At 44.5% G+C, this 26,385-nt stretch overlaps 1 protein-coding gene across 2 annotated transcripts; it reads left to right on the top strand.

Moving 5' to 3' along the window:
- Window positions 1-5,900: 5,900 nt before the first annotated feature.
- On the top strand, window positions 5,901-24,598 carry LOC124015329 (protein Hook homolog 2-like). 2 transcript variants are annotated; one of them, XM_046330504.1, is made up of 23 exons: window positions 5,901-6,262; window positions 7,110-7,192; window positions 8,111-8,183; window positions 8,340-8,390; window positions 14,206-14,338; window positions 14,683-14,750; window positions 14,975-15,037; window positions 15,224-15,304; window positions 17,064-17,227; window positions 17,337-17,477; window positions 17,593-17,794; window positions 17,917-18,027; window positions 18,210-18,297; window positions 18,452-18,518; window positions 19,382-19,519; window positions 20,252-20,339; window positions 20,744-20,749; window positions 20,895-20,929; window positions 21,046-21,128; window positions 21,248-21,351; window positions 21,509-21,616; window positions 21,706-21,777; window positions 21,932-24,598. In XM_046330504.1, exons 1-23 carry the CDS (start codon window positions 6,218-6,220, stop codon window positions 22,061-22,063), a joined length of 2,136 nt encoding a protein of 711 aa, XP_046186460.1. In that variant the 5' UTR covers window positions 5,901-6,217; the 3' UTR covers window positions 22,064-24,598. The 2 variants fall into 2 exon arrangements, with proteins under 2 accessions (XP_046186460.1, XP_046186461.1); XM_046330505.1 differs by lacking the exon at window positions 20,744-20,749.
- The last annotated feature ends 1,787 nt before the right edge of the window (window positions 24,599-26,385 follow it).

Here is a 26,385-nt window from a genome sequence, read left to right as displayed (position 1 = left end):
GCCATCTTGGGTAAACACAATCCATGTCTCAATTGTCTCACAGCTTAAAAATCCTTCTTTAAACTTTTCCTCCCCTTAATCTACAATGATTAAAGTGGATTTAACAGCTGACATCAATAAGGGATCATAGCTTTCATCTGCATTCACCCTATCAGTCTATATCATGAAAAGTGCAGGTGTTCCTAATGTTTTGTTCACTCTGTGTATGTTCTTCACTACAGATATGCAAGTAATATAAACAAAACAAACAATTACTGGTGATACAAACATGTCACAAGATGAAAAGGGTTTAGCAGTGTATATCAATTAATAGCTGTTTTTGGCCCCGTTCTCCTTCTTTATAGTGTTGTTGTGTTAAATAAACTGATACATTCCTATTAAGCAACTGGGCCTAAAGTCAACATGGGAAAAATGCCAAAGGGCCAGTTAAATGTAACAGTCTTGTCATAATGTAGCTTATAGATTGTTAAATACATTATACATGACACAGTGGTTGTATAATATAATCTCCATGTGTTGTGTGAAGCTAAGATGCTTTTTCCCAGAGGAGGGAGGTCAACCATCCTGTGCCCATGGGGCAGATTGGGACTAGAAATTGGCCCTGTTATTTCTAACACGTCGGACCATTTTTTTTCTTGTGGCCCCCACACTGGCCCATTTGCCGAAATGCCAGATGGCCAGTCTGCCCCTACATGGGGCTCTGGTGAGGGGACAGCAGGCAGATCTCTTGTCAGCACCAGAACAAAGATGTTTCTGCATGCAGCGATGATTCATATAGGATTGCTATGCCTGATAGTATATGCTTCAAAATGAAAATGTTTTTAACCATACGATACTGGTGTCATATTAGACTACAACTGGAACACAACACTATAAAAGGAGGAGAACTGGGCCAAAAACAGCTATCAATTGATATACACTGGTAAACCCTTTTCATCTTGCGAAATGATTTCTTGCGAAATCACCTTTCAAGTAAGCTCAGCATTGTGGACCTAACAATGAGTGGCGGTCTCACGTTGCTCAGTGAGAAGGCCCACCTGATGCCCTCAGGGGATTTGGCCATAATCACAGGGATGCATGTAAGGACTCTCCCAAGGGGAGGCACTCTCTGCCAGGTCACTGTGACTCACCCCAAACTGGCCGTGTGCTGCCTCTGCATGGGAGTGTTTGTGTGTGTGTGTGTGTGAGGGAGAGAGAGAATGAGTGAGAGAGGATTACAAACTCTTACACTTAGCAATGCCAACCAAAATTGTCTTTCTGAATGCAAAACTAGGTGAGTGAAATGAGGCCCAGCTAGTTTTTAATGTCCAGATGCTATGGGAGTGATATACTTGTTTACATCAATTAGTTGAATCCAGGGTATTACCCAGTGCTAATGCTCTTGGTTTGATGCTGAGGATCACGCTTTGTAATAGGAGGTTGGTATGTTGTGGCTGTTGCATAGAGCGAGATCTATTTCAATAACATTGAGGGTCATCTCATCTTTGTTACATAACATAAACTTTAACTTCAGTGGTTCAAACTACATTGACCTATCACTGAGTCACCAGACAGGGCTAAACTACACAATAATAAAGTATAGACTAGCTACTCCCGGAACAATGTTCTACAGGCATCACTACAGTCAGTGGCCCAGCACCCAGTTAGGCCAGGTTGCCTTGTGTTTGTATGCGTGCATTTCGTGATGAACACATCAAATACCTGATATTGCCAAAGCCATAAATCTCTGTTTAGAGAGCAGAGGAAGAGACAGCCGATAAGGAGGAGCAGTAAATCTCAGTCAGGTTTTTCCCTCCCATTTTATGTCTTTTCAGTAGAACTATATAGGCTGGATGACTTCATGTCTAGAGAGCTTGAGTTCTAATTGGACTTCTGTGTATCTCTCACTAACCCTGCACTTCCTCTTTCACCCTCACTGCTCTATTCCCTCTTTTCAGTTTTGTTTTCCTGCCTTTCCAACACCTGGCCTGGGAAAGAGCTGTGGGGAGATGAAACTTCTGCCAACATTCCAACCAATTCCAGCACCAATGCTTGGGCACAGCAGTGGATTGTTCACATTCCTTTATTTAAAGACGCAGTGTGCTATTGTTTCTCACGACCATAAACTTAATTCATATGCAGGGATAGGCTAAATACATGAAGGAGAACATGAGAGCTAAGATGTTTGCTCTTTATTCTTCTTATACACCAGTGTCAGATCAGCATGACATTATGATAGCCTTCAACAGAAGAACTCCAAATCATGTGTCCTGTACATGTGTGTCTATGCCATGGATAAAGTTACTGAAACCTGTGTGGAAAAGGCAATGATGTGAAAACTGAAGTGTGTAGATCCGTGAAAAGTGAATAAGGAACCATCACCAAATAGTTTTCCAACCGAAGAAACCACAACATTTAAAAAAATATATATTACCCAATCTTTTTCCGTTTGCCCTCCCCACCTCCACCCCTCCCCACTTCCCTGGAGGACGCATGTGCGTCAGACTGGGGTTGGAAAAGAGGAGAAGTACTGCTTTCTGACTTTCAGGAAGGAAACACATCTGGGGAATAATGTAAAGAAAGAACAAGCAAAAAGAGGAATTGGAGTGAAGGCGGGGGAGCTGAACAAAAATAGTCAACCTCCTCTCAGGCCTCGCCAATATCTCCAGCCCACCACATGGTGTTAGTCAGCAGACCCCTCCCTCAGTGGATGACTAAACCACCGAACCCCCAGCCATAAACCTTACTTCCTCCCAGCTCTCATATTCTTTCTCTGGGTTATTCAGGTTGCGACCCCCTCTCACTAACCAAACATGCACACACCCCTGAAGTGTCCCGCACAGAGGTCGGGTAGTGTGGGAAGGAGAGCAGGTAAATATGTGTCAAAACCATTTCCACAAAGGATCACGTAAACCCAGTACTATAGTGTTGTAGCCTACCTGTAGGGGAACATTTGAGTCATTATAACAAACTGTCAGGTACACATTCTTATAAAATATTGTTTTTTATTATTATTGTGAATATCCCTCAATAAATTCCATAGGGTTATTATATTATACTCCAATGATGTATACATTTATATAACATCTAAACACATTTTTTGAGACTATATTGGTAGATGGTGGGTGGGCAGAGATGTAGTCAATAACGGACAACGTGTGCAGTCATTTACACAGAACATTGGCTCTGGTGGTTTGACAAATATGGTGAAGCCGCATTTAAGACTGAGTTTACTATTCAGTAGAGACCAAACAAAATTTACGGGCAGGTCTTGCTGGGAGACATACAGTGCCTTGCAAAAGTATTCATCCCCCTTGGCGTTTTTCCTATTTTGTTGCATTACAACCTGTAATTGAAATAGATTTTTATTTGAATTTCATGTAATGCACATACACAAAATAGTCCAAATTGGAGAAGTGAAATAAAAATTCAAAAAATTATAAAAAAAAAAAAATTAAGTGGTGCTTGCACATGTATTCACCCCCTTTGCTATGAAGCCCCTAAATAAGATCTGGTGCAACCAATGACCTTCAGAAGTCACATAATTAGTTAAATAAAGTCCACCTGTGTGCAATCTAAGTGTCACATGATCTATATATGTGTGTGTATATATACACACTTGTTCTGAAAGGCCCCAGAGTCTGCAACACCACCAAGCAAGCGGCGGCACCATGAAGACCAAGGAGCTATCCAAACAGGTCAGTGACAAAGTTGTGGAGATTCCGGGTTGGGTTATAAAAAAAATATAATAAACTTTGAACATCCCACAAAGCACTATTAAATCCATTATTAAAAAATTGAAACAATATGCAACCACAACAAACCTGCCAAGAGAGGGCCGCCCACCAAAACTCACGGACCAGGCAAGGAGGGCATTAATCAGAGAGGCAAAAATGAGACCAAATATAACCCTGAAGGAGCTGCAAAGCTCCACCACAGAGAATCAAGTATCTGTCCATAGGACCACTTTCAGCAGTACACTCCACAGAGCTGGGCTTTACGGAAGAGTGGCCAGAGAAAACTCTTTGCTAAAATAAAAAAAATAAGCAAACACATTTGGTGTTCGCCAACAGGCATGTGTGAGACTCCCCAAACATATGAAAGAAGGTACTCTGGTTAGATGAGACTAAAATTGAGCTTTTTGGCCATCAAGGGAAACAATTTCTGGCGCAAACACAACACCACCTATCACCCCAAGAACACCATCCCCACAGTGAAGCATGGTGGTGGCAGCATCATGCTGTGGGGTGTTTTTCATCTGCAGGTACTGGGAAACTGGTTAAAATTGAAGGAATGATGGATGGCACTAAATACAGGGAAATTCTTGAGGAAACCTGTGTCAGTAGTCCAGAGATATGAGACTGGGATGGGGGTTCACCTTCCAGCAGGACAATGACCCTACGCATACTGCTAAAACAACACTCGAGTGGTTTAAGATGATACGTTTAAAAATCTTGATATGGCCTAGTCAAAGCCCAGACCTCATTCCAATTGAGAATCTGTGGTATGATTTAAAGATTGCTGTACACCAACGGAACCCCTCCAACTTGAAGGAGCTGGAGCAGTTTTGGGGGGGGGGGGTGAACTTGCATGCTCAAGTTCAGTTTTTTTGTCTTATTTCTTGTTTGTTTCTCAATAACAAATATTTTCATCTTCAAAGTGGTAGGCATGTTGTGTAAATCAAATGATACAAACCCCAAAATAAATTTTAATTCCAGGTTGTAAGGCAACAAAATAGAAAAATGCCAAGGGGGTGAATAATTTCACAAGCCACTGTAGGAAGTGAAACAGCCGTGTCACACAGGTAGGTGTTCTAGGAGAGCAGGTAGCCTACAGTGGGTGGGCCAGGGAGGAAACCTGACTTGTTGGGCTGGCCAGAGCAAACAGGAAGTTGGCAAATACATCAGGTTGAACTGTGAGTATTGGAGCAAGAAGGGAGAGGTGTAAACAGGGAGATAGGAAAATAAGCGTGTGTCTGCATGTTATGACACAGGGAGGCCCTCACAATGAGCTGATAAAGCACATTTTCTCAGGAGACAGATCAATGTGAGAGCTATGCATATCAGCACTTAGGCACAGGGAATTAATAAGACACTGGAATAATTGAAACCATTGGGCTAATTGCTGTGATACATTTGTCTTGCTTTACAGCCACTAGATAAACACCTTTTGACAAAGTGAGATGGTATTTTTTTAAATATGTCAACTGGAGGGAATGGTGTTTTCTATTTTAATTGCTAAACATAATTGATTTATGTACTTGTTCTGCTAGGCTAGCTACATGATCAGTTTTGCTCGGACTCGAGACACCTTCACCTCTCAGTTATGTGTCATTTTGTCAACTTGAGCCATCTACTGTTCTTTTGTGGAACTTTTTCGAACAAATTATTTGTTTAATTCCAAAAAGCATGCTAAAGGTTTTCGAAACATACACAACATAACGCCCACAAATGATCTCTACAATACCGTTATGTTTTGAGCAACATACAGGCGAGCAAACAACAAAGACAGTACAGTATGAAGATAGGCAGAAACTGATTCTCTGATCACGCTTGTAGGCGCTGTCATGGCGACGATGGCTAGCTGGTGCCGCGTCCAAGTGCTTGTCGGGACTCGGAAACTCGGAAATGTCCAACCTCCTAACTTGTTGTAGTTATACACGTGCCGCGTTCAACGAATGTTGGAAATATCGGAGTTTCCTAGTTCCAAATAGCACGTGACCGCGGCAACTGCTCATGCGCAAAAACACGTAATCGGGTGTAACGGTTGTCTCGCGCCAAGCTGCGCATGTGCAATAACTAAAAACGTGTCAGTTTGTCACTTTCACGAGGTTGGAGTAATAACATGTTCAAATACTTAGTACATTGTCTCGAATCTATGTTGTGCCTTAAGATTTCGATAAAATTAACAACCAAGGAAGAATTTGTCCCTTCTCAAACACCAAACCCCGGCCTAGTCTGCTTCGCAAGCGTTCTGGAAGTCTCGCGATGTTGCGTGCGTCTCTGGGTTTAGAAACTCTGTGACAACAACAAATTAAATACTGTCATCTGTTGCCATGACAATTTTCTTAATACGGAGGCTCACCCGGATGGTTTATGGAGCTAAAACGCGAAAGTCAAGCTAGCTAACAGGAGGCCAGGGTTTGTTGACGTGAGCTGAAAACTAAAATCTTAAGTTTGAAGGTGAAAGTCTCGATTGCTAGTGTGCTAACTGCAGAGTATCGGTTAGACAAACCAAAATGAGTCTGGATAAAGCAAAGCTATGCAATTCGTTACTAAATTGGGTAAGTTTTACAAAGTTAAATATGATTGCCAAGTTGGGTAACTGGGATATCTTGCTAGCCAGATTGAGTCGTCATCCAAAGCGACCTCTCGCTAGCAGTGAAATGTGGCGAAATGAAATTAGGTGTTTTTACAATTAAATGTAGCTAGGCATTTTATCGTTAATAGTGCCTTGAACCAGTTCAAATAAAAAAGAACATCATTAACTAGCTGTCACTGTCAAATAAAGCTAACTAGCTAGCTAAATTATTTTGATGGTCTACTGTCGACATCAGAAATGTACTTGTTGGACAAGCTCAAGTTTCCAGCCAGCAACTGAGTTAGCCACCATCTTATGCAATCAGTACAAAGGTCTAGCCAAGCCCCAGCAAGCCAGTGTCACTCTCCTAGCTAGCCTCTGAGTACCATTGAGATGGCTGAGTTTTTCAACTATGTACCATGGGACAACAATATAGGTTGTTTAGGCTATATTAAAATTGGCTAGAAATGTGGAATGATCTCTTAACTTGCATTACAAACAACTTGCCAGCTAAGTAGCTAGCTGAGTTCTATCTTTTAGTGGTTAGCAAACACTTTAGCTGTACAGTACTTAAGTATAATGGCTTTCCAGCACTTCTAGACGGTACAATCAATCAAATGTATTTTTTTAAAGCCCGATTTTATCAGTTGTCACAAAGTGCTTAATAGATACCCATCCTAAAACAGCAAGCAATTTGCCCAACGTGTTGGCAGTAGCATTTGCATGGTTCCTCTTCTCGAACAATTGATTTATAATTGATTGTCATGTGAAGTAGAATAAATGATACACTAAGACATTTTCTTCTCATTTCTCATGTCCAACCCTTCCAGCTACAGACATTTCAGGTGCCCTCGTGCACCAGTAAGCAGGACCTGACGAGCGGAGTGGCTATTGCACACGTTCTACACAGGATGTAAGGGCACAACATTTTTTTTGTGTGTTTTGAGGTTGGTGGTGGGTTAACACAAGAGTAGACACCAGCTCAGCTTGGGAAAACTGGGAGATTTATGCCGCCTTCACATGCTAGTCGGAACTAGGAAACTCAGAAATGTCTGACTTGCTGACTCGATGAACGTGACACGTGTATAACTGTAACCAGTTAGCACGTTGGACATTTCTGAATTTTCTAGTTCTGACTAGCATGTCAACGTGGCAAAAGGTCCTTTCTTGCAGATCCCATTACCCTGTCACATTGGCAATTGGCAATAGTAAGAGATTTGTGGAGTCGTTTAATCCCAGTCATTTGCAATTCACAGACTGATTTGCTTATCAGTTGCACACTGACATTTTGTTTTGGGCCTTTAACTACTTTGAATAGAGCCTGATTAGAGCAAATTCAATCATCTATTCAGAAGCCTTTTTGTAAAGTTAGAGGGTGGGCTGTTAGTCTGTTTTTATTTATATTCCTACGCTTGATAAGGAATAGGTCTGTATTTCTGGATCTGGCAGATTGTGCCCAGGTGGGATTTTGTGCAAGGGCCTGTCCATTTTAGGGTACTGTCTGTCCAAGCCAAATTACCTTCATACCTCATCTGCTGTAGTATTTGTGTGCCTTTCTCTCCACTCGCACACGCAGAAATGTATCTATTTTTGTGTCGAACTGGAAACATGCATTGCTTTTATCTAAAGGTTAGTTGAATTGGGTAATGGCAATTCTATGTCTGTTTTTTATATGATAATCAAGCAAGTTTCCAATGATTGATTGCTTGTTGTGACATTCATTGAGTGTCACATATTAGAGTTTCCAGTTTAGAAATACTCTGCCCTGTGGCTTCTTGTGTATTGTATGTCCCTAGAATATGTCTTGTTAAGTGTTTCATCTCATTAACAGAGACCCCTCCTGGTTTAATGAGGCATGGCTGAGCAGGATCAAGGAGGAGAGTGAGGCCAACTGGCGCCTCAAGGTGCAGTATGAGACAGAAGGATATGACACAGTGCCTCTAGGTTGTCACCTAGGCAATCTAGAGTGACCACTGGCCTCACTGTTTATAGATAGTGTATTTTCACCAAGGCAAAGATGCCTGTATTCTCCAGCTCAGATTTATTTAATTTTCCTCCAGGTCAGCAACCTGAAGAAGATTCTTCAGAGCATGCTTGAGTATTACCATGATGTGAGTAAAGGCTTTTCTTCATTAAAGATCAAAAGGAAGGGATGGATGGTATATGCATGTTTCCTGCATTTCTTTTAAGAGCTCAATCTCCTCCAGTTGTTCCTCAGTGTTTGTACATGACTTAGTCCATTTGAAATGTTATTGCTCAATACATACAGTTGAAGTCGGAAGTTTACATACACTTAGGTTGGAGCCATTAACTTGTTTTTCAACCACTCCACACATTTCTTGTTAAACAAACTATAGCTTTGGCAAGTCGGTTAGGACATCTACTCATTTTTCCAACAATTATTTACAGACAGATAATTTCACTTTTAATTCACTGTATCACAATTCCAGTGGGTCAGAAGTTTACTTGCACTAAGTTGACTGTGCCTTTAAACAGCTTGGAAAATTCCAGAAAATGATGTCATGGCTTTAGAAGCTTCTGATAGTCTAATTGATGTAATTTGAGTCAATTGGAGGTGTACCCGTGGATGTATTTCAAGACCTGCCTTCAAACTCAGTGCCTCTTTCAAACATCATGGGAAAATAAAAAGAAATCAGCCACAATTGTAGACCTCCACAAGTCTGGTTCATCCTTGGGAGCACTTTCCAAACACCTGAAGGTACCACGTGTAGTATTGTTTGTACAGATGAACAAGTATAAACACCATGGGACCACACAGCCGTCATACCCCTCAGGAAGGAGACAAGTTCTGTCTCCTAGAGATGAATGTACTTTGGTGCGAGAAGTGCAAATCAATCCCAGAACAACAGCAAAGGACCTTGAGAAAACAGGTACAAAGTATCTATATCCAAAGTAAAACGAGTCCTATATCGTCACAACCTGAAAGGCCACTCGGCAAGGAAGAAGCCACTGCTCCAAAACCGCCATTAAAAAAGCCAGACTACGGTTCGCAACTGCACATGGGGACAAAGAGTGTACTTTTTGGAGAAATTTCCTATGGTCTGATGAAACACAAATATTACTGTTTGGCCATAATGACCATCGTTATGTTTGGAGAAAAAAGGGGGAGGCTTGCAAGCCGAAGAACACCATCCCAACCGTGAAGCATGGGGGTGGCAGCATCATGTTGTGGGGGTGCTTTGCTGCAGGAGGGACTTGTGCACTTCACAAAATAGATGGCATCATGAGGAAGGAAAATTATGTGGATATATTGAAGCAACATCTCAAGACAGTCAGGAAGTTAAAGCTTGGTCGCAAATGGGTCTTCCAAATGGACAATGACCCCAAGCATGCTTACAAAGTCGTGGAAAAATGGCTTAAGGACAACAAAGTCAAGGTATTTGAGTGGCCAACACAAAGCCCCGACCTCAATCCTATAGAATATTTGTGGGCAGAACTGAAAAAGTGTATGTGCAAGGAGGCCTACAAACCTCACTCGGTTATACCAGCTCTGTCAATAGGAATAGGCCAAAATTCACCCAATTTATTGTGGGAAGCTCGTGGAAGGCTACCCAAAACTTTTACCCCATGTTAAACAATTTAAAGGCAATACTACCAAATACTAATTGAGTGTATGTAAACTTCTGACCCACTGGGAATGTGATGAAAGGTATAAAAGCTTAAATAAATAATTCTCTACTATTATTTGGACATTTCACATTCTTAAAAGCTAGCTAGCTTACAAAGAATAACAACAAAAAATATCTAGTTAACAGAAGAAAGGAAGACAAAATAAGGACAAAAGAAGGACAGAAGAAAAAGGAAAAGAAAGAGGACAACATAGTGAAACAGTCAGCACTTCTATTGCAACTTGTATTTCGTCGTCCTAACGTAGTCTACACTGCTATCTGCCCAGCAGCTAGCCAGCTAGCATACGTCCACCGTCTACCGAATAGCAGCACTGTAGAAACTATTACACTCAACTGAACGACTTGATTAGTGTAGTGTTAGCTAGCTACATAGTTGTCTTTGCTGTCTTCGTATCCAAGATAATTGTGTAGTTTAGAGCGTGTAGTCTTAGAGTGATTATCTTAATTTACTGAGGTTAGCTAGCCAGCTATTTGTCGTCCTTAACGTAGGAGACACTGCTAGCTAGCCAACAGCTAGCCAACGTCTACTGAATAGAACTTCCGCACTCAACAACCCGGTCGCATTCCGCTTCGCTCCACAGGTAGTATCACATTTTTAATTTCATTTCATTACAGCACAACGGTTTGATTTGTTTGATCGTAGCTAGCTACATAGCTAGCTACATAGCCGTCTGTGTATCAAAGATAATTGTTGTCGTTCTTTTAACGCAACGTAACGTAATCAACACTGCTAGCTAGCCAGCTAGCCCCCGAATAGCAGCACTGTAGAAACTATTACACTCAACGGAACAACTTGATTAGTGTAGTGTCAACAACGCAGCCACTGCCAGCTAGCCTACAAAGTCAACAACGCAGCCACTGCCAGCTAGCCTACTTCAGCAGTACTGTATCATTTTAATCATTTTAGTCAATAAGATTCTTGCTACGTAAGCTTAACTTTCTGAACATTTGAGACGTGTAGTCCACTTGTCATTCCAATCTCCTTGCATTAGCGTAGCCTCTTCTGTAGCCTGTCAACTATGTGTCTGTCTATCCCTGTTCTCTCCTCTCTGCACAGACCATACAAACGCTCCACACCGCGTGGCCGCTGCCACCCTAATCTGGTGATCCCAGCGCGCACGACCCACGTGGAGTTCCAGGTCTCCGGTAGCCTCTGGAACTGCCGATCTGCAGCCAACAAGGCAGAGTTCATCTCAGCCTATGCCTCCCTCCAGTCCCTCGACTTCTTGGCACTGACAGAAACATGGATCACCACAGATAACACTGCTACTCCTACTGCTCTCTCTTCGTCCGCCCACGTGTTCTCGCACACCCCGAGAGCTTCTGGTCAGCGGGGTGGTGGCATCGGGATCCTTATCTCTCCCAAGTGGTCATTCTCTCTTTCTCCCCTTACCCATCTGTCTATCGCCTCCTTTGAATTTCATGCTGTCACAGTTACCAGCCCTTTCAAGCTTAACATCCTTATCATTTATCGCCCTCCAGGTCCCCTCGGAGAGTTCATCAATGAGCTTGATGCCTTGATAAGCTCCTTTCCTGAGGATGGCTCACCTCTCACAGTTCTGGGCGACTTTAACCTCCCCACGTCTACCTTTGACTCATTCCTCTCTGCCTCCTTCTTTCCACTCCTCTCCTCTTTTGACCTCACCCTCTCACCTTCCCCCCTACTCACAAGGCAGGCAATACGCTCGACCTCATCTTTACTAGATGCTGTTTTTCCACTAACCTCATTGCAACTCCCCTCCAAGTCTCCGACCACTACCTTGTATCCTTTTCCCTCTCGCTCTCATCCAACACTTCCCACACTGCCCCTACTCGGATGGTATCGCGCCGTCCCAACCTTCGCTCTCTCTCCCCCGCTACTCTCTCCTCTTCCATCCTATCATCTCTTCCCTCTGCTCAAACCTTCTCCAACCTATCTCCTGATTCTGCCTCCTCAACCCTCCTCTCCTCCCTTTCTGCATCCTTTGACTCTCTATGTCCCCTATCTTCCAGGCCGGCTCGGTCCTCCCCTCCCGCTCCGTGGCTTGACGACTCATTGCGAGCTCACAGAACAGGGCTCCGGGCAGCCGAGCGGAAATGGAGGAAAACTCGCCTCCCTGCGGACCTGGCATCCTTTCACTCCCTCCTCTCTACATTTTCCTCCTCTGTCTCTGCTGCTAAAGCCACTTTCTACCACTCTAAATTCCAAGCATCTGCCTCTAACCCTAGGAAGCTCTTTGCCACCTTCTCCTCCCTCCTGAATCCTCCTCCCCCCCCCCCTCCTCCCTCTCTGCAGATGACTTCGTCAACCATTTTGAAAAGAAGGTCGACGACATCCGATCCTCGTTTGCTAAGTCAAACGACACCGCTGGTTCTGCTCACAGTGCCCTACCCTGTGCTCTGACCTCTTTCTCCCCTCTCTCTCCAGATGAAATCTCGCGTCTTGTGACGGCCGGCCGCCCAACAACCTGCCCGCTTGACCCTATCCCCTCCTCTCTTCTCCAGACCATTTCCGGAGACCTTCTCCCTTACCTCACCTCGCTCATCAACTTATCCCTGACCGCTGGCTACGTCCCTTCCGTCTTCAAGAGAGCGAGAGTTGCACCCCTTCTGAAAAAACCTACACTCGATCCCTCCGATGTCAACAACTACAGACCAGTATCCCTTCTTTCTTTTCTCTCCAAAACTCTTGAACGTGCCGTCCTTGGTCAGCTCTCCCGCTATCTCTCTCAGAATGACCTTCTTGATCCAAATCAGTCAGGTTTCAAGACTAGTCATTCAACTGAGACTGCTCTTCTCTGTATCACGGAGGCGCTCCGCACCGCTAAAGCTAACTCTCTCTCCTCTGCTCTCATCCCTCTAGACCTATCGGCTGCCTTCGATACTGTGAACCATCAGATCCTCCTCTCCACCCTCTCCGAGTTGGGCATCTCCGGCGTGGCCCACGCTTGGATTGCGTCCTACCTGACAGGTCGCTCCTACCAGGTGGCGTGGCGAGAATCTGTCTCCTCACCATGCGCTCTCACCACTGGTGTCCCCCAGGGCTCTGTTCTAGGCCCTCTCCTATTCTCGCTATACACCAAGTCACTTGGCTCTGTCATAACCTCACATGGTCTCTCCTATCATTGCTATGCAGACGACACACAATTAATCTTCTCCTTTCCCCCTTCTGATGACCAGGTGGCGAATCGCATCTCTGCATGTCTGGCAGACATATCAGTGTGGATGACGGATCACCACCTCAAGCTGAACTTCAGCAAGACGGAGCTGCTCTTCCTCCCGGGGAAGGACTGCCCGTTCCATGATCTCGCCATCACGGTTGACAACTCCATTGTGTCCTCCTCCCAGAGCGCTAAGAACCTTGGCGTGATCCTGGACAACACCCTGTCGTTCTCAACTAACATCAAGGCGGTGGCCCGTTCCTGTAGGTTCATGCTCTACAACATCCGCAGAGTACGACCCTGCCTCACACAGGAAGCGGCACAGGTCCTAATCCAGGCACTTGTCATCTCCCGTCTGGATTACTGCAACTCGCTGTTGGCTGGGCTCCCTGCCTGTGCCATTAAACCCCTACAACTCATCCAGAACGCCGCAGCCCGTCTGGTGTTCAACCTTCCCAAGTTCTCTCACGTCACCCCGCTCCTCCACTCTCTCCACTGGCTTCCAGTTGAAGCTCGCATCCGCTACAAGACCATGGTGCTTGCCTACGGAGCTGTGAGGGGAACGGCACCTCAGTACCTCCAGGCTCTGATCAGGCCCTACACCCAAATAAGGGCACTGCGTTCATCCACCTCTGGCCTGCTCGCCTCCCTACCACTGAGGAAGTACAGTTCCCGCTCAGCCCAGTCAAAACTGTTCGCTGCTCTGGCTCCCCAATGGTGGAACAAACTCCCTCACGACGCCAGGACAGCGGAATCAATCACCACCTTCCGGAGACACCTGAAACCCCACCTCTTTAAGGAATACCTAGGATAGGATAAAGTAATCCTTCTCACCCCCCTTAAAATATGTAGATGCACTATTGTAAAGTGGCTGTTCCACTGGATGTCATAAGGTGAATGCACCAATTTGTAAGTCGCTCTGGATAAGAGCGTCTGCTAAATGACTTAAATGTAATGTAAATGTTAAAATAAAGTCATGATCCTAACTGACCCAAGACAGGGAATTTTTACTGGGATTAAATGTCAGGAATTGTGAAACTGAGTTTAAATTAACTTAGCTAAAGTGTATGTAAACTTCTGACTTCAACTGTGTATTTTCTCACAATCCCCCATTGTCTCCATCCCTCCATGAACAGGTGCTTGGCCACCAGGTAGCAGACGAGCACCTGCCAGACATCAATCTGATTGGGGAGTTTGGAGATGTGACTGAACTTGGAAAGCTGGTGCAGTTGGTGCTTGGCTGTGCTGTCAGCTGTGAGAAGAAGCAAGGTGAGCTAGCTGGGCTGGAGGAGGCCATGCTGGGTAACAGGAAATCACCTATGGAGAAAATGCAGGATTAATGCAATGACCTGATTATCACGAGTTGATAAACTGAGCATTCACTGGTTCATTCCTACAAAGCCTAAACCATGTACTGTATACAGATTATGATAAAACAGGGTTTTAAAAGACAATGTGATCTTCAGATGAACAAGCTTGTGGGTTTGATGTGAATGCAGGAGAAACTGTTGCACTGTGTGTAAAGCAGTGTGCTTGAAGTGTCTGAGTGTGGCTGTCAGATGTGGATGTGATATTCAGTGGACGACGACTCCATGTTTTTGTTTTTTTCATAGAGCACATCCAGCAGATAATGACCCTGGAGGAGTCTGTCCAGCATGTTGTTATGACAGCCATACAGGAGGTGAGATCATTATTTTGGATATTATCCTCTGTCCTCTTGTGAGATTGCACCTACAAGCACAATTCTTTGCTCCCTGAAACCTTTATCTATTTAACACCAATATACACTATAAAACAGGCAATAGCTGACTTATCCTGATTACCTCTATATTGACAATGGGTTTCGCCGTGTGATCTGTCTTTCTGGAGTTTGAACCAGCAATTGAATCTGTTGTTGTGGTGTAGCTCCTGGCTAAAGAGACAACTGTTCCAGGAAATCCTGAGACCTACGGGGACTTTGACTACCAGGTGGGACCTGCTCTCTTCTTACTCTGCTTCTCTGAATAGTTTTGAACTTTCACTCCCCTGCAAGTTGTTTTTATCGCTATTCTTCAATTGCTGTCTCATTTACTTGTCTTTCATGGTATCTCTCTCGTTCGCTACCTCCCACTGTGCTGTCTATAACCTCCCTTGTGCCTCACTCTGTGTCTGCAGTCCAGGAAGTATTATTTTCTCAGTGAGGAGGTGGAGGCGAAGGAGGATCTGGGCCAGCGCTGTCGAGACCTGGAGCACCAGGTGGGCAGAGGGGACTGTTTGTTAGTTAGCATGTTGAGTGTGTATCTGCAGCTCTTTGCCATGAGTGAAGTGACCCTATTTATTCGCTTGGCTGAGGATTGTTGTCCAGTCTGACTGATTCCCCCTGATGGTTTGTTGTGTAAATGGTACATAGAAAGTGATAGAGGACTCTTCTTTGTATCTGTCCCATTATGGCTTCTGTGAGTGCACGGGCAGCGCCGTTGAGGCCATCTCCATCTTGATCATTGTAGGCTGGTGGGAGGTGCTATAGGAGGACAGGCTCATTGTAATTGGCTGTTATGGAATGAAAGGAACAGCGTCAAACATGTGGTTTCCATAAGTTTGATACCGTTCTATTTATTCCATTCCAGCCATTACAACGAACCTGTCCTCCTATAGCACCTCCCACCAGCCTCCACTCATTTTGAAGTAGTACATTTTCTTCTATTACTTCTGAGTTGGTAAACAAATTGAAAGGGTGCATACTGCCACCTGGAGTGTGTTGTATACAGGTATAAAGCCAAGGTTGGCGATGTACTGCCACCTGCAATTATGGAATGTTTGCTCACAAATAATTTATTGGCTGATCCTTCCTGATGTCCTGGATGGAATTTTGTGATCTTTCCTTAACCAATACGAAGCCCCACCCAGTTGACTACTTCAAAATGGTGAACGTTTTCAATGGCATTGCACATGCTAAAATGGGCTTTTGGGTACTAGAAATCCTCTATTATTCTCTATGAAACAGTGCTAACTGTGCTGCTAATGCTGCCTCTGATTAGGCAATGTCATTGGGTACAAAGACTTAGATCATTGATCCCCAATATTTACATTGTATAGTATTTAGGATTAGAAGGAAATTACCACTGTTATGTATTCAGGATATTTCTTAGTATGTAAACATTCAACACATTAAGAAATTCTCAGTAGTTTATGTAGTTCTTTACTTTCTCCCTGGTATGATGCTAAAGCAAGCCATTTGTCCTTAAAGTTCAGTGTAGAGTTTTGCTGTGCTCAAACTGGAAAGATGTCCAACCGGTAAGTAATAGACGCCCCCTTTTAATATTGGCATGCCTGCTTGCCTAACCCACAAACATATTCAGAGTGGACGTACCCTAAACCACCAACCAACATTCTTGTCCATGATAACCCCAACGATAGTTCATCTTTCATCAAGCCTCACTAGCTTCAATCCTTAATCAACATCCCTTTCTGAGCTCACTCTCCAGTCTCCCCACTTTGTAACTGTTAGTCAGACTGACTCAGACACCTGTTTTTCTATTCCCCTCCTTGAGGGGTAATGCTAACAACTGCTCCATTGAGAAAGTGGCCCACCCGACTGAGAGCATAGCAGACCAGCTGACTAACTGCTTTGATGTTTGTGCATGTGAAGTTACCACCAACCCTCATGGAAAAACATTGCATGTTTTGCAAGCAATGTACAGTGTCTGTTGCTGGATATGTGAGTGTGGCTCTTTTTTTTTCTTTAGCACTTGTGGAGTGTCTTATTTGTGTTCAGCAATTTCATGAGTAAATGTGTTTTTTTGGCGGTGTTCTGCGATTTGAAGTGTGTGTCCTTTTTCTGTGCTCAGCACTTTCTATGACTCAATGTGTAACTGTTTGTTCATTTGTCTCTAGGTCTCCTCCCTCTCTAGCCTTTGTTTACATGCCACTCTGTCTGGTTCTCTCTCTGCCTCTCCACCCCTGACTCTGTGTGTGTGTGTGTGTGTGTGTGTGTGTGTGTGTGTTTGGGCCTCAGTTGGCAGCCGTCCTGGAGGAGAAGTCATCCCTGCAGGTGGAGACACAGTCCCTGAGGGAGAAGCTCAGCCTCAGTAACCCACAGGATGCTTCTACCACCATCACTGGCAAGAAGCTGCTGCTGCTGCAGAGCCAGATGGAGCAGCTACAGGAGGAGAACTACAGGTCAGAGTCATATCCTCAACACAGACTTCCAAACTAAATGCATTCTACTCTGTCTACTCTTTTGATACAATTAATTTATAATTTTCTGCTTGCCCCCTGTTTGACACAGACTAGAGAACAGCCGAGATGACATGCGTGTGCGAGGGGAGATTCTGGAGCGTGACATTTTGGACCTCACTCACCGTAACGATGAACTGACCAGCCTCGCCCAGGAGGCCCAGACTCTCAAAGATGAGATGGACATCCTCCGGTGAGCCCAGGGGGAGAGCAGCCTCTCAGCAGTCTGTGGCCTCCTATCCTTCTCTCCTTTCTTTCCTGCCCCGTCCTCAAAACGCTTCCCCATCTCACCCTCTCCCCTCCCTCAGGCATTCGTCTGACCGGGTGAGCCGGCTGGAGGCACTGGTGGAGACATACAAGCGTAAGCTGGAGGACCTGGGGGACCTGCGCAGACAGGTGCGTCTGCTGGAGGAGCGCAACACTGTCTACATGCAGCGCACATGTGAGCTGGAGGAGGAGCTACGCAGGGCCAACTCAGTCCGCACCCAGCTGGACACCTACAAGAGACAGGTGGGCAGAGAGGGCTAGAGAATGGGGGAGGGTTAACAAAGGTGTGGAGATGGATTTGTGTATGACACATGATGGTATGAACTCTCTTCGGACCCTGAATGTGTTTGCCTCCCTGCTGTCAGGTCCATGAGCTTCACACCAAGCATTCGTCAGAGGCACTGAAGGCTGAGAAGTGGCAGTTTGAGTACAAGAACCTTCAAGACAAGTATGACGCCCTGCTTAAGGAGAAAGAGGTGAGAGAGCATGGCCGGGGACAACTCCTCTCCAGACTAAGATGTATTACTTAAAAGGGCATGATGTCAAAGTAGATGTGTATTTAAGATCTCTGAAATTCTTAGGCAGTCACTTTGAACACTTCTAGTAGGATCAGATTGAGTGCAGTCTAATCCCCACGTTATCCCAATGTGTTTTCCAGCGTTTGATCTCAGAGCGAGACACACTGCGGGAAACCAATGATGAGCTCAGGTGTGCACAGGTCCAACAGAAGGGCCTCAGTCAACCAGGTGAGTCCAATGGACACAACTAACATCTCATTTTTTCTAAATGACAAGATGGTAGAGGGGGTTGTTTGACTTTTTGTGGCAGTTGATAAGATGACTGTTAAAACAAATGTGATATATTTTCCCCTGACCTCTTGGCGCTCTCTCTCCCCTTCAGGTGGATTATGTGAGGACTCTGGTACAGTGGGAAACCTGGCCTCTGAGATGATGCCCACAGAGTTCAAGTATGTATGTGTGTGAAAGCTCACTCTGTTAGATAACACCTATCCGACCTATCAATAGACATACAGTGGTGTCAGAATTCAACTGTAGGCTTGGGCGGTACCGGGGTATTTAGAAATTGTTTGTTTTTTTCAACTACAATTCAGTTGAGCCAGTCACATGGTATATTTGTTTACTAAGAGCATGTGACGTCCACTGTCGAGCAGTGCAAGAGCTGATCAAGTTGCACTTGAAATTCACTACTAATGTTTGCCAGCTACATAAGTTAACTATCTTAATGCCAAATACATTTTCTCCAGCTATGCATTTGGTTTGCTAACTTGCTAGCTATAGGTGGCTAGCTTGCAAGATCAAGCTTCTTGGTTACAGCAGAGACAATCAATCCCCTCCATTTATTAAGTGTGAGTAGCCTTTTGAGATAGTTCTATAACTTTATGAGCTGGGTTCTGTCTTTGCTTTTCGTTTATGTTCGCTTGCGCTTGTTAGCATTTAGCTAACGTCCGCTATGGGAATTCGCTAATACTTTGTTAGCATTTGTAAGTGTTTGAACAGAAATCATGCCCTTTGTGTGCACTGCCGTAAACCCGGTGTGGTTCAGGAATGATATGGAAATCTGGATCCGCCCAAACATAGTGTTCAGCTGTGATAAATGGCAAAGGTCTTATTCCTCAGCCACACTATTTTTAGAACCAGAATGTGCCATTGGCTCCATGAATAGAGTGGCTCCCAGTCAGATGGCACCGCTGTTAAATTGGCTGAGGTGGCGTTGAATACTTCTGTTGGTGCGTAGTGTACAGACCTGTGCCTCTCTGCCCCACTTCCCTGCCTTCTCTCTTTGACCTCATCCCTTCTGCTTCCTCCACAGGGAGACGGTGGTGCGTCTGCAGAGTGAGAACAAGATGCTGTGTGTCCAGGAGGAGAGCTACAGACAGAGACTGGTGGAGGTACAGGGTCAGCTGGAGGAGTCTCAACGCAGCCAGAACACCCTGGAGACACAAAACAGGTGTGTGTGTGTGTGTGTGTGTGTGTGTGTGTGTGTGTGTGTGTGTGTGTGTGTGTGTGTGTGTGTGTGTGTGTGTGTGTGTGTGTGTGTAGGCATGTGTAAAATAAAATATATGTTCTATACAAATACCACTGCAGTGTTTTTAGTTATGCACATTGTGATTTGATTGTACGTATCAAGGTCAGTCAGTGACGATCTTAGTCACAGTATATATTGCCAGAGTTTCTGTTTGAGTTTCACATTTGGCTAAACGGAGGAGCGATCTAGCTAAATGTCAGCTCACCCTCTGGTCTGCGTGTTGAGTTGTTGTGTGGGCCGGAGCAGAGGATGGACAGCAATGGGCCAGATTGTCCCCCGGCTGTCCGTACAGAATGTGTGCGTGCATGTGTGTGTGGGGGCGGTTTTTCTGAGTGGATCGTGTGTGTGGCGATGGGTCCAGAGTGTGGGAGGCAGGCAGCCATCTTCAGCAGCAGGAGGAGAGCATCCCGAGCTGTGGAATATGGCTGAAGTGGCTCAGTCTTTCCCTAATGAACCACAACACAAAGAGAGGGGAGTGGGTGGGCGGGACACCGCTAGAATGGACTAATGCAGAGGCTGATGTGACATTGTATGCATCGCCAGCCTCTCCCACTCACTCATCAAAACCAGCTTAATCAAATTCTCATTCTTTCTTCCTTTCCCCTTCTCTCCCTCTTACTTTTCTTATTTGTTCCGTCTCTCTCCTCCTTCCAGGTTGAACCAGCAGCAGATCTCTGAGCTGCGGTCCCAGGTGGAGGATCTCCAGAAGGCTCTACAGGAGCAGGGCAGCAAGGCGGAGGATGTGAGTGGAGAGACCCTCCTCATTCACCCCTCCTCCTCTAACATCCTCTTACTCCTGTTACCTTGTCCATACCAATCACTGAGTGGACCCAGTCTTCTCCAATCAGAGACAGTGTACTGAAAATGTATAGGAATCAAGAATGGAAAGGACCAATCTCTCTTAATCGGTTGACCATCTTAGTTCAAATGTTTGTTATTTGTTATTTAGTAGTCATTATAACTGGAAAGAGACCTAGACCTCAGTATAGTCCTTGAGGACTCTCCCCTCCGTTGACTGCCTGCTTGTGACTGCTCTCTGAGATTTTGAGTGCGAACTTTAACCCTTGTTTGATGTGTTGATTCACCATTAACGCCTACCCCTCTGTCTCTCCGCCTGCCCCCACCGACCGACATTCGGCCAATCAGGCCATTGTAAGTACGGCCCATCCCTGCCTGAGCTCTGATTTGACTTTGACTTCTTCAGTTGTATATTATGCTTATTATTTGTGTCTCTGTCTGACAGAAGTCTATTTATCAGTAGTTTGAGTGTTGACAGACTTTCTTCCTCCCTGTTCAGTCCTCCCTGCTGAAGAAGAAGCTTGAGGAGCACCTGTGAGTACTATTATCACTGATGCTTGCACACTGCACCTGTGAAGGGAGTATTATTACCGCTCTGTAGATTCTTGCACATCCGGCTCCTCCATGCTTTTCCTCTGTCCTCGTCCCAGGGAGAAGCTCCATGAGGCCCACTCAGACCTGCAGAAGAAGAGAGAGGTCATTGATGACCTCGAGCCCAAAGCGGACGGCAACAGTAAGCAGCCTCTTATTTCCTGCCCTTGGGAGCAGTGCTATCAAATAGTATCAATCTAAGAGCGCTTTCAAGCTCTGAAAATGCCGTTAATATTTCCTCTTCAACCTCCCTCCTGTCAGTGGCGAAGAAGATCGATGAGCTGCAGGAGATCCTGAAGAAGAAGGATGAGGACATGAAGCTGATGGAGGAACGCTACAAGCGCTATGTGGAGAAGGCCAGGACGGTCAGTCAACACTGCCTGACACTAAACTCATCCATACAACGTCACAGTGCTTGGCCGCCGCCTTAAATCTGAGTTGCAGATATAGTCTGAGATTGTCATGCACATCGTGACATAGTTGAGAATTTCCGCACCAAGTATGTTTGTGTTCATTGTGCAGGTGATCAAGACTCTGGACCCCAAGCAGCCGCCTCTGACTGTGTCTCCTGATGTTCAGGCCCTCAAGAACCAGTTGACTGAGAGAGACCGGAAGATCCAGCACCTGGAGGTAAGAGCCACTCTACATTGACTGACGAGATGCAGATGAGTAGTGCATTTCTGACCCTCCATATGCATAAACAACTCCTCTGTGTGCAGCATGACTATGAGAAGAGCAGGTCCAGACATGACCAGGAGGAGAAACTCATCATAAGTGCCTGGTACAATATGGTGAGTAAGCAAACTTCTCCGTATTTGCCTAATCTACATAGTATTAGAGCAGTTGGCACGATGGGTGCTGCAATGACTTGTATAATGGTCTTGTTTTTTTTTGTTAGTAAGACATTTGCCTGTCTTATGGCTCTATTTCTCTCTCCCTCCCCAGGGTATGGCCCTGCATCAGAAGGTGGTGGGAGAGCGGTCGGGTCCGTCTAACCAGGCCCAGTCCTTTTTGGCCCAGCAGAGGCAGTCCACTCACGCCAGGAGAGGTCTTGCAGCCCGCCACCAGTCCAGATAAGACATATCAACTCTGGGGGAGGATGTGGAGATGAGGCAAAACATTATCGATATCTTAGTGTTCACTACTTCCGTACCCCTACTCTCACTGCTCTGATGCCTTTACTTCTCCTCTTGGTGTTTTGTGAAGATTGCTGCTGCTGCCCTCTGCTGGGCATCTCTGTTACAGGATTTTCTGGAGCGTCAGCGATGCAGAGCTACTTACTGCACCTTCAAGTGCATTCAAAGCTGCCAAGACTCATTTAAACAAAGATGAGAGAAATGGGTCTAAATGAGAGCTGGAAAGAAGCTGAGTGACTAGTCCTTTGACATGGAATTCTTAGACAATGTTTCTCATTCAGTCCCTCCATTTCTTTCAAGCCCTCTTTTTAGCTATAATGTATTTGATGTTTTCTTAAGGTTTAGATTAGGACTATGAGAATCAATGCTTTGGAATGATGACCGAGATGGAAAGGGATGATTTCTGCTGTCAATAGGGCAGGGGTCTTTACCTTCCCCCTACTACTACTACTATATATTTTCACCCTTTATTATCCAGCCCACTGCCAGGCTAAATAGATATTATCCTCTTACTCTTACATGGAAACACTAAGAGACACCTATGGGTTGAAATCATGGTGAATTTGTGTGATTTTTCTATTCATTTGTGCCCAAGTCATTTGGAGATTCTGGCTTTTGCTGTGTTTCTGACACTTTTAAATGTACATGGTGAGAGAAACTGGTGAAGCGCTAGAACGGGTGTCATCCGGATCCAGATATTTTGCGGGGGGGGGGGGCTGCTAACTCGACATACTTTTACAATGACGAAAATCAAGTTTGAAACTAGAAATGCCAATGGACCTACATTCATACAGTTTATTGACTGTGTCCAGCTCACTAATAATAATCAAAATGACAGTCAGGAGCATCACTTTTTGCCCATTTTGATGGCGAGGAAATGTTGTTGAAGACTGAATGTGGCCCCCGGGGCAAAATGAGTTTGGCACCCCTCATCTCGAAGAGCTCAATGTCTTTGAGATGAGAGGAACACATGAGTTTGGCACCCCTCATCTCGAAGAGCTCAATGTCTTTGAGATGAGAGGAACACATTTTCTGCACACACAGTCATGACCTCTTTTTATTTCTGTGAATGTGTTTTAGACTTTTCTTTTAAGCTATATCATCTATTTGTTTTCTCCTTTGTTATTATGAGTTGTTTTGTTATAGTTTGAAGAGTAGGAAGAATAGCGTTCTAACCTCAGAGTTTTATGTAGTTGTGTTGGTCTGTATAATAATGTTCAGCAAGGGTACACAGTGTAAAGAAAAGCACTTCCTCCCTTTTGATAATGGTTCATTTCCTTGTGAAAGACTAGAAAAATGTCCCAGACTCTGTTTAACCTATCTACGTATGTATCAAATTCCTGTTAGGAGTATGGTGTTCACATGTAATGGCAGGCGCTCTGAAAGACTAGCAGATATGGGTCCTCTTCTGTCAGGACCGTTTGACTGGTAGTATTCACACAGACTATTGAACAAGCTTTTGTTTCAAGCTGTAATATGGGAATGTACTTTGAATGATTGGCTAGACTTCCTGATGGACTACATTTTTGTTATTTTTCACTTGAATTTATCCCCAGGGTGTTTTAAGAGTTGTGATTGGTTGCACACACCACTTTAGACTGATTTGAATGTAGGAAACGCTGGTGCTTGTGAGAACCAGAGTGTGGGGCTATTGATTCACATAGTTAATTGATGTGGGGGGGGGAACTGGAACTGGCCACACTGGAGGTTGTTACTGTGTAATCCTGGAGGGAAGTAAGGTTTCAAGATGGCAATGGTATGTAGCTTTTCTCTCATTCTCAGCAGAAGCAATCAACTATAGATGCTTCTGTTCTGACACTGGAACTTACCTAGCTAATGAACATTGTGTACTCTTGTCATATTTACAACTGAATTTATGTACATTTTTACCTATAATTTTCTCAAGATGAACCTGTGAAGGACAACACTATTGTTGAACACTACATCTATCTGATTACTTTGACAGTATCTGTGTAAACATGGAACTTCTCTTTGGTAGCCAAACTGCTCTCTGTGACTTGTACCTAACCCTCTAAGTGTGTAACTCTGTGCAATGTTATTTACCAGGCTATGAAACCACAACTGTGTGTACATTTAACTTCACTTAGTGTTTTACTCTTTTAAGTAGATGTGTTTATTTGGTATTGAATCAGGAAGTCAGGCTTTTACTTTCAAAGTAGTAAATCAACATTCCAACTGAACTGCTATGTCCTAGCACAGATATGGCCTGTACAATTCAACCTGTCCTTTTTGTGACTGGAAATCCCTCAAATATATTGTCAATGTACTGTCCAATTGCAGTATAACTTGTTTACACTGTCCATTAGCAATATATTACAATTGACATTTACCATCACAAATTGAACATGCAGTTAAAGGACAAACTCTACTGAACAAAAATATAAATGCAACATGTGAAGTGTTGGTTTCATGAGCTGAAATAAAATATCCCATAAATGGTCTATACACACAAAAAGCATATCTCTCATGTTGTGCACAAATTTGATTGCATTTTTGTTAGTAAATATTTCTTTTTTGCCAAGACAATCCATCTACCTGACAGGTGTGGCATTACAAATGTGCACCTTGTCCTGGGGACAAGAAAAGGCAACTAAAATGTACAGTTTTGTGACAACACATTGCCATAGATGTCTCAAGTTTTGAGGGAGTGTGCAATTTGTCATGCTTACTGCAGGAATGTCCTACAGAGCTTTTGCCAGAGAATTGAATGTTCATTTTTCGACCAATGTTGTTTTAGAGAATTTGGCATTATGTTCAACAGGCCTCACAACCGGTGTCATGTAGGTGAGCAGTTTACTGATGTCAATGTTGTGAACAGAGTTCCCTGTGGTGGGGTTATGGTATGGGCAGGCATAAGCTATGGACCATGAACACAATTACATTTTATCGATGGAAATATGAATGCACAGAGATACCGTGACGAGATCCTGAGGCCCATTGTCGTGCCATTCATCCACTGCCATCACCTCATGTTTCAGCATAATGCACAGCCCCATGTTGCAAGGATCTGTACACAATTCCTGGAAGCTGAACATGTCCCAGTTCTTCCATGGCCTGCATACTCACCAACCATGTAACCCATTGAGCCTGTTTGGATGCTCTGGATCGATGTGTACGACAGTGTGTTCCAGTTCCCGCCAATATCCAGCAACGTCACACATGTCCATTAGCAATATACAATACGAGTCACAGTGTTTCCTCTCCCTCACACTTAGGTGGTCATTTCTTGATGGTAAATCCTTATTCAAATATATTTGCAATGGACACTGCAATGGACACAATGGACACTGTCCAATTGCAGTATATTGAAGCTGGCAATATATGTGTAATGGACATATCACAATGGGCATTTACCATCACTAATTGGACACGCTGTTACATTGCTGAAACGCAGACTCGTTGAACTCAGGACGGCCTAGCAGTGCTCGTGATTCCTCTCCCTCGTATGTTGGTGTTGATTTTAGCCTGTAAGTTTGGTGATTGTAAATCACTGCTTAAATATATTGGAAATGAACAGTGTCTGTTAGACATATGATATGCCAGTACCAAAATTTGCAGTATGAAATGTTGGCACTGGCAATATACACTACATGACAAACTGGACACCTCCAAAGGTGTTCGATGGGGTTGAGGTCAGACTGCAGGCCAGCCAGGTTCTTCCACACTGATTTCAACAAACCACTTCTGTATGGACCTCACTTTGTGCACAGGGGCATTGTCATGCTGAAACGGGAAAGGGCCGTCCCCAAACTGTTGCCACAAAGTTGGTGGCACTGAATCATCTAGAATGTCGTTGTATGCTGTAGCGTTAAGATTTCCCTTCACTGGAACTCAGGGGCCTAGCCTGAACCAGGAAAAACAGCCCAAGACCATTATTCCTCTTCCACCAAACTGTACAGTTAGCACTATGTATTAGGGCAGGTAGCGTTCTCCTGGTATCCGTGAAACCCAGATTTGGCCGTCTTAGACTTGTTGGAAAGGTAGCGTCCTATGACGGTGCCACGTTGAAAGTCCCTGAGCACTTCCGTTAGGCCATTCTACTGCCAATGTTTGTATATGGAGATTTCATGGCTATGTGCTCGATTTTATAAACCTTTATAAACCTGAAATGGCTGAATCCACTAATTTGAAGGGGTGTCCACATACCTTTGTGCATATATAGCACAGGTGAAACACTTTCCTTCTAACGAGATGACCAACCAGGTGTAAATACAGACTAACAAGGTGACACCAATCGATGCG

This window comes from Oncorhynchus gorbuscha, linkage group LG26, assembly GCF_021184085.1.
Source record: "Oncorhynchus gorbuscha isolate QuinsamMale2020 ecotype Even-year linkage group LG26, OgorEven_v1.0, whole genome shotgun sequence".
In the NCBI taxonomy this organism is placed as follows: Eukaryota; Metazoa; Chordata; class Actinopteri; order Salmoniformes; family Salmonidae; genus Oncorhynchus; species Oncorhynchus gorbuscha.
Note: the sequence above shows the minus strand (reverse complement) of the source record. Positions and strands in the feature narration are given on the sequence as shown.